Consider the following 16,100-nt stretch of genomic DNA (forward strand, 5'->3'; position numbering starts at 1 on the left):
GTACGGAGGGTAAAACACAATTATGAACTCTCGGAATCAGATTTGCCAGAAAAAGAGTCAAGGGTGAAGGAAGGTCAGCGTTGTCGCAAGGCGGTGTTTTGTCGTCGAATGCGTGCGAGTGATAAGATCAACCGGGAGTGGCGGTGCGCATACAATAACAAACCAAATGCGGCGAGGCAAAGGACAGGATGAGTCTCAGATCGGGGGGCAGCTGTGTCTCCGACCTTCTTTGGTACGGCGAGGATTGATGAAGCAGTTTGCAAAATATTGGCGCTCGTTGGTCTGGTATTCGTCGAAAGTAATTGTCGACAAAGTTTAGGGTGTTGCTGCAGGCTTTAGTCACACTCGGTCTTTCATATACGCGAGTGGGTTCTCCGATGGTGGAGTACTGAAGTAAGAACGACGAAAGGAGACGGGAAAGTAGAAACAAAACACTGTCCCTCCGCCGGTTGTGAACAGCTGGAGACGACGAAGACTACTTAGAAAACCTCAAAAAGGAACGTCAAGAATCGTCTCCTCGCCGAGAACAAAAATTCCCTTTGGGATGGAGCGTTATGCTAATAAATCCAAGAAGAAAGACAAGACCAACGAACAGAAGAAAATTGAACAGAACTCATGCAGTAAAAGCAGCATGCCAGACTAACATCGGCAAGGAAGAGAAGAGAATTGGCGAGTGGATTACCAACAGGTGTGGCGTGGCGGCAGCCCTTTCTTTCTTTCCTTTTTTTTTCTTTTCTTTTTTTCTTTTCGAATGCTAGGAATAGCGAGTGGATCCCCCGGTCAAGTACCAAGTACACAACAGCGCGGAGGGGCTGGTTAAAGCCGCTGTGGGAGGGGAACGCGAACAAAAGGAGAGCAAACGATCATAGACGCGAGAGCAGAATGTTGGTGCGATGTGGGTGAGAATGTGGCGTAAGGCGCCGAGGTGTACTCGAGCAGGGCAGATGCTGCCCCGTGCAGAGAGCCGTCGAAAGAGGCACGATGGTCGTGCAACACGGCAGGGGCCGAAGATCAGAAGAATGAGTCGCAATTGTGACGCCAAGACAAAGGCGGAGACGATGGGGGAGAATTAAAAAAGTAGAGAGGAAGACGAGAAGAGGACCAGTGGACAAAAGGGACACGAAATGGAGTAGTTGGTGGGAGGGATGGCAGTCGGTGGACAAGAAACGGCACTGGGCAAGACCGAGATCCGTGAATATGATTTATTGGGAAGGCGCTGTGGGATGGTCTTTCCAGTCCCAGGGCCGGTCAGGAGTGGCAGCAAAAGACAGGAAGGAGCGAATGGTTTAGTCGGAGCCCGCCATTTCACGGGTCAGTTGGAGCGTATCTTTCGTATCAGCTAACACTAGCGACAGGCTGTGAGAAAGAAGCTCACATGCAGCCAGCCAGACCCCATTGTCTCGTGAGCTTCTTCTCCGTCAAGCGGGAAAACTATGGGCCCTAACCGTGATATGGGTTGTTTGCGTAAAAATGTACGGCAAAAGCAGAGCGGTTCCTTGTGCTCGCGAGCAAGAATTGGATCATTTAGAATCTTACATTAACAGGTAGGAGCGATGGGGAGTGCTCAGCCGCCTGGGTTACGATGAGGTAATGGGATGGGTTCGGGGAAAATAAGGCAGGAGCCATTCGCCGGGTGTTTTGAGTCAGAGGACAATGCTCAGGGAACAGGAGTGGTATTAAGAAGACAAAATACGACAGTATGTGCGAATGCGCGACGTTCCGTGAACCAGTAATACTTTACAACATACTTACCCGTTGTTCAGCACAGGTTAACCTACAGAGGCTGCACTCAATCATCAAACAGCACCGAGAGCACCTCAGAGAGTGATAAAGTGGCAATAACGCCACAGACCTTATTACACCATTCTTGAGCCAAAGGATCGGCTCCACGCCCGAGCTCGCTCCACGACACGGGAGCAGAGTAACGTTGAGGCACAAGTGGTGGTAATTAAGAGACAAACAATGGCACTTGCAGGACCCAGAGAGACGGAGGCGGCGGCCGGGGATGGGCGCAAGGCAAGACTGAAAGGGTAACGGCGAATGCTGATCTACAACTTGAGATACTCTGTAATACTCCGTAGAAATACTGTAGCTCGAGGAACTTACTGGTGATAGGAAAGCGCTGGCCCCCCGAGACAAAGAGTAACAGCAACAGGCGGGATTCTAGTGACAAACTCCGTAAACGCCGTGGCAAAGGGCGGTTAATGGTGGCCTGCTGAGTCTTGCTGTCACATTCACTGGATATTCAAGACATGAACAACCAACAGGGAGGACTAATTTGGCGCAGGCAGGCTCCATACGGACACTCCGCTGGTATTACAAGGTCAGAAAAGTGTGTCTGCAAAGTAGCTGCGATTCGCCCTGAATGGCCTCCAGCCGCAGTGGTTGCTGTTTCCTTGTGTGCATATCGGGGCCGCTGCGGCGCAAACTCGGGGTGGGGACTGCGTCCCACCTGCCAGCATGGGGAAGGAGCCCCCTAGCTCTAAGACCCAGTTTATTTAAGATACACATTTCCTTGTATTGCTTCGTGTAAACGTCTTTTACATTTATTCCCGGGATATCTGGGGGCACAAGGTTGCCACATACAACTCCACGAAAATTAGAACATTCGACCCAAGTACGACGTATCTTTCAAAGAGATGGAATACGCGCTTCAACGCGAGCTGTTACAATTGTCCAAGCATCCGACGACTCTTCTCTTCTCCATTGTCCAAGGTGCATCGGACAAAGGAAGAAAGGGGGAAAAGAAACCATTTTTAGGAGAGCAAAAGGCAGCAAAAAGAGCACTAAACTATGAAGGGACTCCACCCCGAAAGACAATTAGCGTTGGAGCTTGTCTGCTCTTGTTGAAAGTAAGATGCTGGCGCACATGGTAATTGTTCAGTTTACAGGAAGCGGCAAAAATGGGGGGTTTGATTGGAGCAAGAGAAGGGGACCTCCAATGCCCCGTTAATTACTGCACGCCTTTCCTGCGACAAACGGTGCAACATCTTCTTCAAGGCACAGATGGGGGATCGACTTCGTCCCGTATGTATTGGCTACCACTGGTATCCTCTGGGAGCGCTTTGATGCACTTCAAAAGAACGTTTGTTGGATGCACAATCTGCAAATCCACCTCATTTCAGGCCGTCGAACCCCAACCCATATCTCCTTTCAAGAAACATGCTTGGCATTTGTCAACGCATTGGGACCAAAGGGGTTGTCCCAAGGACGCCAAGCGGACCTGGATGTGCTATCTGCATACGGGCCTGCGAGTGTCTAACACACGAGGTAGTTGTTACTTCGAAGAGCACGAGCCCTGGAGCTTTCTCCTTTTGTGCGATTTCAGACCATAAGGTTTTATCCCCGGAAGCACTCCATAGACAGCGACCTACCCTGTAATCAAGTACGTTTGCTTTACACAGTCCACTTGGAAGGGTCACGTCTCCGTTTTTTAAGCGTCTGTTTTGGTGTCTTATATCGGGTTGCCACCTTTATTATTTCATTTTCTCGACCCTGCAATATGAGACTGTATTCGGTTCCCGTGCTCCGCTCTGGGGCCACCAAGGGCTCTCCTCCTCATAGACATTAGTCTATGTCGTATTTGCTTTCATGATACCTACAATCTTACCTCCAATTAGATTTTTTCAATGCTTTATTTTCCCAAAATTAAACATAAACATGGCCCTGTGGAGTGCAAGGGGCAACTTTATGAGCTGGCTAAAAAGCTTGGCGTACGCAATCGCAAGAAGGAAATACGGGACGAGCGTGTCCAGGGGTCGTCTTGGGTACGGTGATTTTGCGCGGATTTCGCTATTATATTTCGGGCTGAAAATATAGAGAAGAGGGAATTTTATATGACAAAAACTGAACGAAAAATAATAATGATGAAAATAAAGAAGAAGCATACCGGTTAATCGTGATGTTACGCGGAACTGGCAAGGGGCCTTTTTATTACACTGACGTCGGTGCTCCATATTTACAAGCATGCGTATAATTACAATGTGCGTCGTATTTCATTGTCAGTATCATCATCTGCATTCTAGGTCCGGCGGCCCTTGTCATCAGCCATTTACTTGCAGCCGCGCGCGAATTGGAGATTTGGCAGCTTACAAGCACCCACCAACCGCAAAGGACCGTCATGAAAATAAAAACCACATATATGGATATGTAGTATGACGAAGGTGTACAGCAGAGTGCCGCCTGTCGTCTGGGAGAACTTCTACAGCCAGCCTTGTGGATGCAAGAGGAAGCAAGCTCGCAAACAATGACGCCGTATGTAATCTAACTTATAGGTGATAGATGCTTGCTTGAACCCAAAGGACCTCCCCATCCGGCGCACCATATTGGACAAACAAAGTAATTACGGACTACATGAAAGCCCACGGTTTTTGGTATACTCTCTTGAGGCCCTATCTAAGTTACTTAACAGCACGACGAGAGAGGAGCTACTTACAGGGAGCCATATTGGAGAGAACATGTCAGAATTGCTCACAAGACCTCGACGTGCAGCGACGCCTTCGACGTAGTTCACGAAAGGCACGTAGTTGCTAGTTGCGAAAACTCGGAGAGAAAAAAGCCAAGCTCTGCTTGCATGGTTGGGGCCTCGGCGTTGAAGGAGGTCGCGTTTGTGCCGGTAAACGCTTGGGGGTAGTGAAATGGCGCCGTTAAGCAGAGACAAAGACGTCGCGTACAAAAGGACCCACGGTGTGATAGTAGCCGCCGAGTCACAAAAGCGTCCCACGTTGCTTGCCATGTATATCCAAGTGCTTCCCCAGATGCGATTGGAAGGTTCACCAAATGTAATAACTCCAAAACGTCTGTCTTTACCACATGCTCCAGGGCAGTAAATCGTTAAGGGGGGGCCAGAAAATAAACGGACCCATTTTTAGGGTATTCCCACAAAACTGGAGATGGTAAATAGTACTCACTTTAAAAGGATACAATAATAATACAGTGAACATGATATAAGCAAGAGAAATAGAGCAGGTAAATTAGAAAGAGAAGACGAGATGCAACGCAAGACAGCGTCAGATCGTCACGAATAATAGCAAGCATCACCACGACCAAAAACAGCAGTGTTACGGACGTTGTCCGTTCCGCGGCGCAAAGCTTCTTTCACCAGGCTATGCCATTTTTTTCTCCACCACCCTGCAACGAGAATTAAGCTGTACCAAACCATAAACCATAAACCGGCCACGCAAGACACCGGTTCGACTCGTTCAAAGATTGGGTGGGCCCGCTGGCGCGCTCTGCTTTAAAAGAACGCGTGGCACTTTCCACATCCGACCTGGTGCTGGTCATGCAAAATACGACCAAGAGGAAAAGTCAGAGGAGGTGAGCAGAAATGTCTAAATTCAGCACCTAAAATGGGGCCTAGACTTTGGACGAGACAAGGGGGCCTCAGAGCAATCCAGCGAGTCGCAGGTCTCCGCCCCCCCTTTACCTGCATCGATCACTGCCAAAGTTGAACAAGAGTGCTATTTTCCGACACTTGACCAGTCCGAAAAAGGCAATCCCAGAGGGCTTTTCTTTTGCGCCGTTTAGGCTGGCATTCGGTACCGAAAAGGCCAAAATGCGACCAGGATCTGCGAGGTTTCGCAGCTGGCGACTGAGGAGGCTCTCGTGGATGTACTCTGTACTTACCGCATACGCGAGCATGGGGAAATCCTGCCCCTGCGACGGGGAAGTCCACTTTAGAGGCCAGACCAAGAAAAGACCACGAGGATTGGAAAGGTCGAGCCTTGTGGATAGGCCCCAAATTCGCCGTGCTTTTTTCCCTTTTTGATTCTGTGGGCTTGAATAGTCGGAAGCTGGTGTGTACAACTAGGTGTAGATACTTTGTTTAGGTCCGTTCTTCGGACGCTGCATCTCGCAGTCGAGAGGCGTAGAATATGAAAATTGGACGAGGGGAATGTTGCACAGAGGCGCGTTTGCTGTCGCTGTCGCCTCGCGGACCGTCTTGTGGCAGTAAGTTGTATGGATGGATGGGCCTGTCCTATCAGCGTGGACGATTGGCCTGCCTCGCTTTCGCTCTGGACCCACCCTACAAACCCCACCTTTTGTGTGAGCATCGGACCTTCCTGAGAGCTTTGGCACAGGGAAGGACAAACTGCGGGCTCCTGCTTGCTGCCTTGTCAACAACCTCACGCACGAGTTCAAACCGCAAGCTATGGCCGCACGTCACCACGCAAAGTAAACAACCGCCCACAGACACACTTCTATCCAACGCATTTCAGGATCCTGCTTTTCGCAGCACCTAGCAGAGCAATCAAAGATACCGGCCCTTGAGTACCGACATCAACTACCTACTCCGTCCATCGAATCGATACGCCGTGCCGAGCCTCTCGACCTCTCTCCTCTTCCCCCCGAACACCATCCCTTCACTCTTACTTCCCGGTGCGTGATCAACTACCGAACGAAGTGGCTGGAGCCGCGCATAAACGAGTCTGGGTTTGCCGGCCTCAGCCCACCGAATCCTATTACCAACCCGGCAAGGCAACCCCCCATATACGTCCCCGAGGGACATTGCCGTGGAGGGGACCTTACACCGGGGTTGCTTTGTGCGAAAGCTCGGACGCTCTCTGAACAGGAACATATCGGGTCCGGGTGTAGGGACCGAGTCGTGGGAGACAGAGACAAACAAAACCTGCAGCCATGGCAGCTCCAAGAGATGGCCAGGGACCATTTTTTGACACCATGAGGACGCAGGGCGGAGTGATTATCCAGGGTAGGGAATGTCGTCCAGAGAGTCCAACTGGCATCTATTCTGGCTAACAGAAGCGTGCAGAGACCCCTAAGTTTGACCTTGAGTCCTACATCCAAAACTACAAAGGTATGTGCGCCCGGATGATGGGTAGAGGCAGCTCGACCTCTAGCCAGAGCTAACCTACGCGTGCCACAGGTCCTACCAGATTGGATCGTCTTTTGCTGATTGGCCAATGTTCCGTTGCCCTGCACCTGGATGCACTCAAAGCCGCTGTCGCGGAGGCCCAGAAGAGCCATGATGTCAGCCGGTACAAGGCGGCCTGGGGCTACCTGCATTTGGCTGCTCCAGACGACCCCGAATCCCGCTTCAATAAGACCTGGGTGGAGCGCACAGAGGTCGCCAACGCTGCAGAGACGAAGCGCCTCGAGCGCGAGATGAAGGTATACAAGAACAACCTTGTCAAGGAGAGCATCCGCATGGGAAACGAAGAACTGGGCAAGCACTATGAGGCCATTGGTGACCTGGTCGCGGCCAACGAGGCGTACAACCGGATGCGGCCCGACGTCAGCACACCGAAGCACATTGTCGACCTTGGCAAGCACCTTGTCAGCGTGGCCATGCAGCGGAAGGAATGGGTGACAGTCGTAAACCAGCTGAACAAAATCACGGGCCTTCAGGGCACCGATGAGGAGAAGCTGATGCAGCCCTACATCAAGTCCATGTCCGGCGTGGCTTTGCTGGGCCAGGGGCACTTTGAAGGCGCGGCCAAGTGCTTTTTGGAGGTGGACAGCGGCAGTGCGTCGATTGCGGCCGTGACGGATGGCTTCTTGAGCGCCAACGATATTGCCGTGTATGGCGGCTTGCTGGCCCTGGCCACGATGGACCGCACAGAGCTGCAGACAAAGGTGCTGGAGAACAGCAAGTTTCGCGTCTTCCTGGAGTTGGAGCCGCACATTCGCCGCGCCATTGCACAGTTTGTCAACGGCCGCTACGCGGCCTGCCTGTCGATCCTGGCGTCCTACCGCCCAGACTACATGCTGGACATCTTCCTGCAGCGGCACGTTGGTGCCATCTACACCCGGATCCGCAACAAGTGCATCACCAACTACCTCATCCCCTATTCGTGTGTGACACTCGAGAGCATGAACGCGGCGTTTGTCGAGCCTGGCAAGTCCATTGAGACGGAGCTGGCCACCATGATCGAGAGTGGCCTGGTCAATGCCCGTATTGACTCGATCAACAAGGTTTGTCTCCCTTTGCAAGGCAATATGTATCATTTTATGATTGCCTTTTCTAATCTCACACTGTCATCCTAGCTCGTTCGGACCGTCAAGGAGAAGCCTCGCGTGACGCTGCACAAGGAGGCGCTGGAATCGCTGTCCCGCTTTGAGACGGACGCCATCGACCGCATGCGGAGAATAAACATTGTTGCTGCAGAACTCGAAGTACGCGGTCAGCGCAAGGGACAGAATGCCTTGCCAGAGCTTGGCGAGAACTGGTTCGACTCGGCTACTCCCGTGGTAGAGTAACAGCTCGCGTCTGGGGAAGGGTTGGTGCTGGTTCGTGCCTATGCATTCGGTCGTTGCCGAAACCAGTAAGCAACTGAATGTCTCATAACGAACACAAAATAGAAATAATTATGCAATGAACATACGCAGTGAAGAGAAGACAGCAGAGTATCATTTCCAAATTACGATTGCATGGCGGGGACGATTCGCGATGATGAGCCGTCTTGCCACTGTAACATAAAAAGAGACGTTGCAGCGCGGGACTGCGGATGTGAATTTATTGTTGCAATTCAGCCGCCTCCCACCCAGATACGTGCAGCAAAAGGAGACCAAGCAAGTATCCAACAAATAACCTGCTCTCCGAAAGTACACGCGAATCTCTAGGGTATTTATTGTCTTTGCTGCCAGCTTCGAAGCAGCCTTCCGCTTGCGTGTCAATAACAAGGCCGGACGCCCTTTTCCTTTCAATTTCAATTTGTGTAAATGCTTCCCTAATGCTACCCATCACGGTTCAAACGCCATTGCTGTATAAAAGAACATTGTCCCCTCCCCCAAAACCGATGGGCCCTGGGCCCAGAACCAGTACCACGTCAACATCTGCTTTCCCTCTCCACACCGTCGTCTAACCCATCAGCTGGCTCGCATCGTGGGGGGGCCACCGCACCTGTGCAAACGTCAGGCAGCGCTTGATGCTCTGCACGTACTTGCGCGTCACGTCGTCGGTCATCACGCTGCCCTTGTCGCCGCCGTGCAGCTTCTCGCGGGCGCTGCGCTCGTGGATGCCGACCATGATAACACCAATGGGCCAGGCCGCCTTGCCAATGCTGAGCCGCAGGTACGCGTCGTTGGCGTCGACGTACCGCCGCTCCTGGGCGGCATGCACAATCTCGACAATGGCCGGCACAATCTTGTCGTCGATGCTACCGTTTTCCAAGCGGCGGAAGAGCTGACCTGTTAGCGAAGACAATAAAAAAATCAACAAAACAGAAAAATAAAAACGGAAATAAAAACAGAAATAAAAGCAGAAACAAAAACAAGACACATGGACAAAGGCTTACGGGTTTGATGGATGCGCGGCTCTGTTCCATGATGGAGCGGGCGCTCCGGCTGGCGTCGGTCTCGCCGTCGTTCTTGGTGCTTGCTTCCTGCAACGCTTGCTGCCATTCGCGCAGGACAAGGTTGAAGTAGCTGGCCAGCTGGCGGTACAGATACTGGCGGCCCTTTTTGTCGCGGGGGATGTCGGCGACGGCGGGCACCTTCATGTCCTTTTCGGGGACGGGCGCGAGCGTGGTGGGGACGGGCAGCTTGGCCGCCTCGGTCGTTGTGAGGGCGGCTGCCACGGCGGCGGCCGTCTGTCGATACCGTCGCAGGCGCTGTGCATGGTTCTCGCCAAACAGGATAATGGGCGCGTCGAGCTTGATCAGCGCCGCCCGCAGCTCGCCCTCGTCCATGTCCTTTTCGTCGTCGGCATCCTCGCTATCCTCCTTCTCGTCCTCCTGGGCGCCGTCTCTTGCGCCCGGTGGTGGCAATTCCGGCAGGCCGAGTCGTTTGCGCCGTGCCGCTTCCTCCTCGGCCTCGCGCTTCTCGCGCCGTTCCCGCGACTCGGCCGCCAGCCGCCGCCGCTTCTCTTCCCGTAGGCGTGCCTCTTCGGCTGCCTCGTCTTCTCGTTGCCGCTTGGCAGCGGCTTTGGCGGACTTTTCGGCCTCGCGGGCCTTTTGCGCCTCGAGGTAGGCTGCCTTGCGCTGCGCCTCGAGCTCGCTGTTGCGCACAAACTTTTTCGGTGGCGGCGCGTCCGGCTTGTCGCTGTCTGTGCCTGCTTCTGGGATGCCCAGCTGCTTCTTCTTCTTGGCCATCTGGGCCGACATCAGTGACGCAAAGTCCATGGCGACGGCAGTGTGTGGTGGAAATGGTAGTGTGTTTCGTGTGTGTCTGTAATTCGGGGTCGAAGGAGGTTGTAGATAGTAGGCTCTGAGAACTCGAGGTCTTTATTCGACTGTGGGCAGGCGGGAGGTCGTCGGACGTGAGGTGTGGCGGAGGGCGCAAGACGGCAAGGCTACATAGGATGCTTTTTTGAAGATTTTCGTTTGGCGACGCAGCGTCCACTGATAAGCCAACCCAGTCGTCGGTACAGGTTCAGCCGTGTCGCCAAATGGCCCCAGGCCAGGGGCAAAAAACGTGCACTAAAAAGAGCGCCCCGCCTGCCAAGCTCCTGCACTGTTCAGCCTCTGCCAATGATCACCTTAGCTTCCAACTGCGATGTTCGTCAAACTACTGCCAAGACACTCACATTGATTTCATGCCCGAACCCGATTATCCAGGAAAGTCCGTACCAGTCAGACGCACTCCGGGATAGGCATTGAATAAGAAGTATAACCGGCCGATAATTGACTGGAAGCAAGCTATAGAAAAAGAGCTTAGTAACAAACAAATACACGAATGAACGAGGCTCGGAGTTCGCATTGCGCATGTTTTCAGGCAAGATGACTGCCACTCCATTTCTCCTGAAGCTCTTTTACCGCACGGGTGCGTTCCACAGGTAAGTAGTCTACCTGAGGGACGTCTCTTCTATATACTTGGTCCTTTAGCTGATCCTGATTAGATCTGATGAGTTCTCCTCTCCACAACGCCTGGCTTTTGTGCCCGTTTATGCTCTTCCGAGCTACACCTTGAGCGATCTCACGTACTATCTCGCTGCCGCACAGAACCCTGCCGTCCTGCCCAGTACGTGCATTGGCACGCGCATCGCCTTCCGGCACGTGTACGAAAACACGCGGCACACTGCTGAAGGCAATGGCAGCGGGAACATCCGGCCATCGGAAGGCTTCAAGGAGTCTACCTATGCACCGCGCTTCATTATTAAGGATGTCGGCAGCGTCGTTATTGGTAACACTGGGCCAGGCGCCCCGACAACGTCTTTGGATGCCATCGACGACGCCGCCATTCCGGACGAACTGGTGGACGACGATGAGGATCAGCTGATGCAAACTGGCAATGCTGGTATCAGCGACGACGACGGAAGCAGGACACTCGCCGGGTTGCGCTATACCCCCGGCGAATATTTGTCCTGTGCCATCTTGCCACCTCTGGCCAACGGTTGCGTGGCTCCGGCATCCAGCGCGCGAAGCGGCCGGGGGTCTGGTATTGGCGAGGCACCTCCGAGTCGGATGCCACCGCCACCTCTTTCGGGCGCAAGCGCTGTCCGGTCCATGGACTCTCGTTTCAGTGGGAGACGAGGGCGGGATGGGCACGGCGCATCGTCCAACTACGGCGTACCGACTGCTGGCTGGCGACGCGGCGATGCCATACCAGACGAAGGCGCATGGGTTCGAGATGGCGGACAAGGCGGCAGTCGTATGGGCTGGAGAGACAGCCAGCGGAGGCGAGACAGCCGATGGTGAAAAGATGGCGCACACCTTGTTCTCCAGCTCTTCGTCTCTCCTCGAGACTACATTCATACCACAGGTTTTGAGACATAGCCGCCCACATAGGTTTTCCATGGATACCCCGTTTGATGCATCCCTTCATTCACGATTCACAACAGCAGCGTTCTCCCTCTTGCTTCTTTCAATATTTTGGTGGCATTGGCTGTTTCCGTGCCTGTAATCCATATATACAAATTGTCGATTCGCTCGCTCCTCAGACATCTTCCAAAGTCCTAGTACTCGGCCAAAACGTCGCCTCTCCGCTTTCCCCGTAGGTTCCACTTGCCCTGTGAGAAAACACCCGTTAGCATCTGTTGTCAGATTTCAAGCCACGTCTCTGTTCTGCAAAACCGCGTCGAGCACTCACCTCGGTCGAGTAAGCCAGGATACCAAAGAGCGCCGGAACAAACACCACGTACGTGAACGTGATTCTGGCTGTGCGCTTGGTCCACCGGAAGTACTTGTAGCGGTTCGTGGTCATGTCTGTTGGAAGTCGGTCGTGTCAGCAAAAGCGAGTTCCAATTCAATGGTCCGCAAAACTATCACAGCAGGACAGCCGTATAGGTGTGCCGGGCCAGAGCATCGGGGAATGTGGAGCGACAACGTACTGCCCAACTTGACCAACGCCGGGTCCATCGCCATCTCTATAAGAAAGAGCACAACATTGTTAGCATCGCATCCTTCGGTTTCCATTCGTCGGTGTTCCGGCGTTTCTGCTTCGGGGCGGAGAAGTCGGCGCACTGTTGTGTTCGAGGCCACCCATCTTAACGGCTTTTGTCGGTCAATGACCCTCAAATTAATTGGTATTTGTAGTTTCGGTAGGAGAGGTCGTCGGGACGTGGGGGAGGGGCTTCAGCAGTCGGCCTGAACCTGTTCGATGTGGTCGTCGTGATCCAGTTTTCAAATGAACGCTTTCGGTCACAAAGCTAAAAGGCAGAAATGGCTCGGAATTGATTGGTGGCGCACAAAAGTGGCGTACTTCCTCTACACTCTCTGATTGGCTGTCGTTTTGACTAATACAGTATACTATAATTATATACACACTGTATTAAGAGCTAAACTGCAGAAGCCAGGCCCACTTCGTGTCTCTGAGCACTATGTTTTAGCGAGAAATTTGTACAGTGTTTATCAACACTGTGGGGCTTCATAGAGAAAGTTCGTTGGAACGCGCCTGCTCAAGCTGGAGACGCGCTCAGTGAGCAGCCGCTCATGACAGTGATTTTGATAGTATCTTTCCTGGCGGGGCTGTACGGAGTAAATAGAGACACATTTGCATTATAACTCGAAACATGCGACGCATATGAAAATCACTGGAAAAGAGAGACTGCAGGGGTATAAGCACACGCTGCGGACGACGGCCTCAAAGACGCCGACGCGACCACCTCACGTCATCTAGCCGTCATGGCCGGAGCTGTTGAGCGGTTGAAGCTTTTCAACCAAAGTGTCTTTATCCCACCAGCTGACTCGCCCAATTTGGTGGCAGCTTGTCCGACAATCGACCTGACGGCCGCTGTTGGCGGTGGAAATGTCGTCTACATCCGCCGGCGTGGTGGTGAGGTCGTGTCTAAGGTCACCGAGCGGAACAAGGACGTCCAAGCTTTAGCATGGAGATCCGATGGTGAGCCCTCCTCCCTTTATTTTGTTTTGCTTTGTCTACCGTGATACGGAGACGGAGAAACCTGGCAGTCTTTCTTTTGACAGTCTTCTGATCATTACAGGACAATTTCTTGCCGTGGCTTGGAACGATGGCGTCGTGCGCCTCGCCGGCTTGGAAAGCTCCAAGGCCGTCCACCAGATCCGGCTGTACGACAGCTCTCCGGTGGCCATCACATACATTAGCTGGGCCAAGAACCTGGTCGGAGACAGGGAGACGTGGCAGAGCGGTCTCCTTGCGAGTCAAGACGACCAACAAAGTAGTGCGTTGCTTGACCTGCCGCGGGCCCTCATGTTCCTTGAGGTCGAAGATGATATTCCCAAACTACCTCCATTACCAGTATCTGGAGGCACAGGGTGAGCACGCTCCCGAAGGTTCTTTTTTTTGGAAAAGGTTGGGTTTGGATGCTGATATCAGACGGTCCGCGCCGTAGAGACGACATGTTTGTCTTTTCTACACGCACATCGCTCGAGTTCATGTTTCGGCCACTCAGGCCCAAAGACGGAGATACGATCCACATCATGCTCCTCGGCACAGTGGACGGTGCCATCCACGTCAGCATCTACGACACATTTGTTATGGGCACCTTCAAATTGCCATTACCATCAAGTGACGGTGTTGCTGCCAACGAAAACAGGCCACTGCTGCATCTTCGCCGCCATACATCGCATCCTGTGAGCTCGACACATACTCTACTTCTCGCCAATGAGGAGAAGGACAATAAGGTTGTCTACATCTCCCATATGGACTTTGTGTTCATCCACTCTTCGCCCCTCAACCTGGCACTTCTCGCCTACAAAACGACGACATTTCAAAAGCTCATGCGGTATATTCGGCAAACCGAGGACCACATGCAAATTGAGTGGCAGTCGGCTCGTGAACTTCCTGCCCGTTTTCTTGCCAACATCCAGGAAGACCTGCAAGGACAGCGCAAGCGCAAGAACATTGCCCATGCTCTGCGCGTTGCTGCCATGACGGGTTATGTACCAGCTGTGATCAAAGAGTGGCTTGTCGACACCGTTGCCGAGCGGGTAAGAGACATAAACCTAACAAACAATGTGAATCATGCATGTCGAGTCTCATATTCTAACAAATCTCTAGGGATATCGGCGGTGGGACAAGGCTGTCGTGGGTGGCCTTCAGAACCTTCGCGACCTTATCCACGAGAACATGATGCCGGCACTCGATCGTGCCATGCTGGCGCTCAGCCGCCTCCGTGGCCTGGCCGAATTCCATAGCAACGACGACATTGGATTTTCGGCCGATCAGATTGCGGAGCTCATTGACATCGTTTCCTGCCTCATTCTGGTCACGCACAACTCGCTGGCGCTGGTCACAGCCGAGCTGGAACTGTTTATGTGCTTCTCAACGTGGCTGCGGTCGCTCATCGAGCGCCTCGCGCTGCCGGCCCAAGCGGAAGAGCAGGCCGACAAGGAGCCTAATCTAAGCATCACGCCCGTGATTGACTACATCTCGAACCATTTACTGCGGAGCCCACTAGACTTGCATTTTGGAAAGCCGGCAGAAAGCGAGTGGAGGGCGGATTGGAAGGCCATACAGGGGCAACCCAAGAACGGCGCGACCATCTCGCTCCTAGACCAGCTCGAGGCGGAGATGGGGAGAGTAGATGGCTTTGCTGTCAAACCAGATTTTCTCGCTACACTCCAAGACGGACTTCGGGAGCAGCGTGACAGCAAGGGTAAACAAGCGTCCGAAATAGGCCAAAGAAGCGGCAGAGGCAAAGGCCACGAAGTTCTCGACCGCCACCCGGGTGACCGCGACAGAGAAGGAACCGAAGAAGCGGTTGACGAAGACAAAGGACAGCCCATCAAGGCATTCACCCAGTTTGGCTTCCTCACACGACTCTTTTCGACGCAATCCGAAAGTGTACTCAAGACCATTGCAGAGTCTGGACGGCGGCACGTCCACTTTGGCCCCCTTACACGGCTTTCGGTCGGCCAGCCCATCGAGAAAGCTGAAGTGGCCATGACGGCTATTGCAAAGCCTGTGAGTCCTCCTTGAAAACCAACAACAAGTTTATAACCGTGCTAAATACTAACCCTTTAAGCAGGACCCAGAAGACAGCGCAGACGCCTTGTCTTTTACTGCTCTCTCGACCAAGGATGACCCGAAAAAGAGTGCGTTTTCCAATACTATATCTTAATATCTATCAAAAGACACTAACATTCGTCTCCTATCCAGTCTACCTCTTCCGTTCGACAGTCGCGACCTCCGAGGGCGTCACGACCGATGTCTCAACACATGGCTGCGTCTTGGACCTTGGCGCTGGTGGCCGCGTTGTGGACTTTCAGTTCCTCGGTGCCAACCTGCTGCTTATTCTATGGGCAGCAACTGCAGAGGGTAGGTGCTTGGATGCTGCCTCAACTGACTCTGATGTCCTGTCGTTATGCCGTCACACTAACTTTTGTAGACCGCGACTCACGCTTGGTTGTCGTTCCGATTCAATCTCCCAAAATTACCTACGGAGCCTACCACGGCAACGGAGAGGAACTACCACCGGTGCCGTTGGCGGAGAATGGCCTCTGCTGGTCCGCAGGCGTACTCGCCAAAGGCGACAACGACAGCCGGGTGGTTCGGATGGAAGTACTAGGGTCGAGGCGGTCGGGGTCTGACCACGTCAGCGGCGTCGATAGCAGCGCAACGAACAGCATCATTGGAGACAGTAGTGGGTCCCCGGCGCGCATATGTTTGATGCATGCGGACGGTGTGACCCATCGGGTGCTTTCGCTGCCGTCCGTGGAGGAAATGTTTGGTAACAATGCATAAGCCACAGACATTATTACTATGTACTTTCCGTTTGCGCAAGT

At 53.1% G+C, this 16,100-nt stretch overlaps 5 protein-coding genes across 5 annotated transcripts; 3 read left to right on the forward strand and 2 right to left on the reverse strand.

Moving 5' to 3' along the window:
- Positions 1-6,636: 6,636 nt before the first annotated feature.
- On the forward strand, positions 6,637-8,217 carry SPSK_07429 (COP9 signalosome complex subunit 1; the record flags this gene model as incomplete). Its single annotated transcript, XM_016734092.1, has 4 exons — positions 6,637-6,709; positions 6,770-6,814; positions 6,884-7,932; positions 8,005-8,217. The coding sequence occupies 4 exons, from the start codon at positions 6,637-6,639 to the stop codon at positions 8,215-8,217; spliced, it is 1,380 nt and encodes a 459-aa protein (XP_016591523.1).
- A 601-nt stretch (positions 8,218-8,818) lies between these two features.
- Positions 8,819-10,079, reverse strand: SPSK_07600 (pre-mRNA-splicing factor 18; the record flags this gene model as incomplete). Its single annotated transcript, XM_016734259.1, has 2 exons — positions 8,819-9,142; positions 9,255-10,079. 2 exons carry the CDS (start codon positions 10,077-10,079, stop codon positions 8,819-8,821), a joined length of 1,149 nt encoding a protein of 382 aa, XP_016591524.1.
- Positions 10,080-10,676: 597 nt separating this feature from the next.
- On the forward strand, positions 10,677-11,594 carry SPSK_07819 (histone deacetylase complex subunit SAP18; the record flags this gene model as incomplete). The annotated part of the gene is made up of 2 exons (XM_016734474.1): positions 10,677-10,732; positions 10,796-11,594. The coding sequence occupies 2 exons, from the start codon at positions 10,677-10,679 to the stop codon at positions 11,592-11,594; spliced, it is 855 nt and encodes a 284-aa protein (XP_016591525.1).
- A 257-nt stretch (positions 11,595-11,851) lies between these two features.
- On the reverse strand, positions 11,852-12,260 carry SPSK_10812 (NADH:ubiquinone oxidoreductase 6.6kD subunit; the record flags this gene model as incomplete). The annotated part of the gene is made up of 3 exons (XM_016737080.1): positions 11,852-11,905; positions 11,986-12,101; positions 12,227-12,260. 3 exons carry the CDS (start codon positions 12,258-12,260, stop codon positions 11,852-11,854), a joined length of 204 nt encoding a protein of 67 aa, XP_016591526.1.
- A 759-nt stretch (positions 12,261-13,019) lies between these two features.
- SPSK_06978 (anaphase-promoting complex subunit 4) lies at positions 13,020-16,059 on the forward strand (the record flags this gene model as incomplete). The annotated part of the gene is made up of 7 exons (XM_016733648.1): positions 13,020-13,236; positions 13,337-13,628; positions 13,706-14,303; positions 14,374-15,279; positions 15,344-15,410; positions 15,475-15,633; positions 15,704-16,059. The coding sequence occupies 7 exons, from the start codon at positions 13,020-13,022 to the stop codon at positions 16,057-16,059; spliced, it is 2,595 nt and encodes an 864-aa protein (XP_016591527.1).
- Between the last annotated feature and the right edge of the window lie 41 nt (positions 16,060-16,100).

This window comes from Sporothrix schenckii, assembly GCF_000961545.1.
Source record: "Sporothrix schenckii 1099-18 chromosome Unknown Cont41, whole genome shotgun sequence".
NCBI classification, from domain to species: Eukaryota; Fungi; Ascomycota; class Sordariomycetes; order Ophiostomatales; family Ophiostomataceae; genus Sporothrix; species Sporothrix schenckii.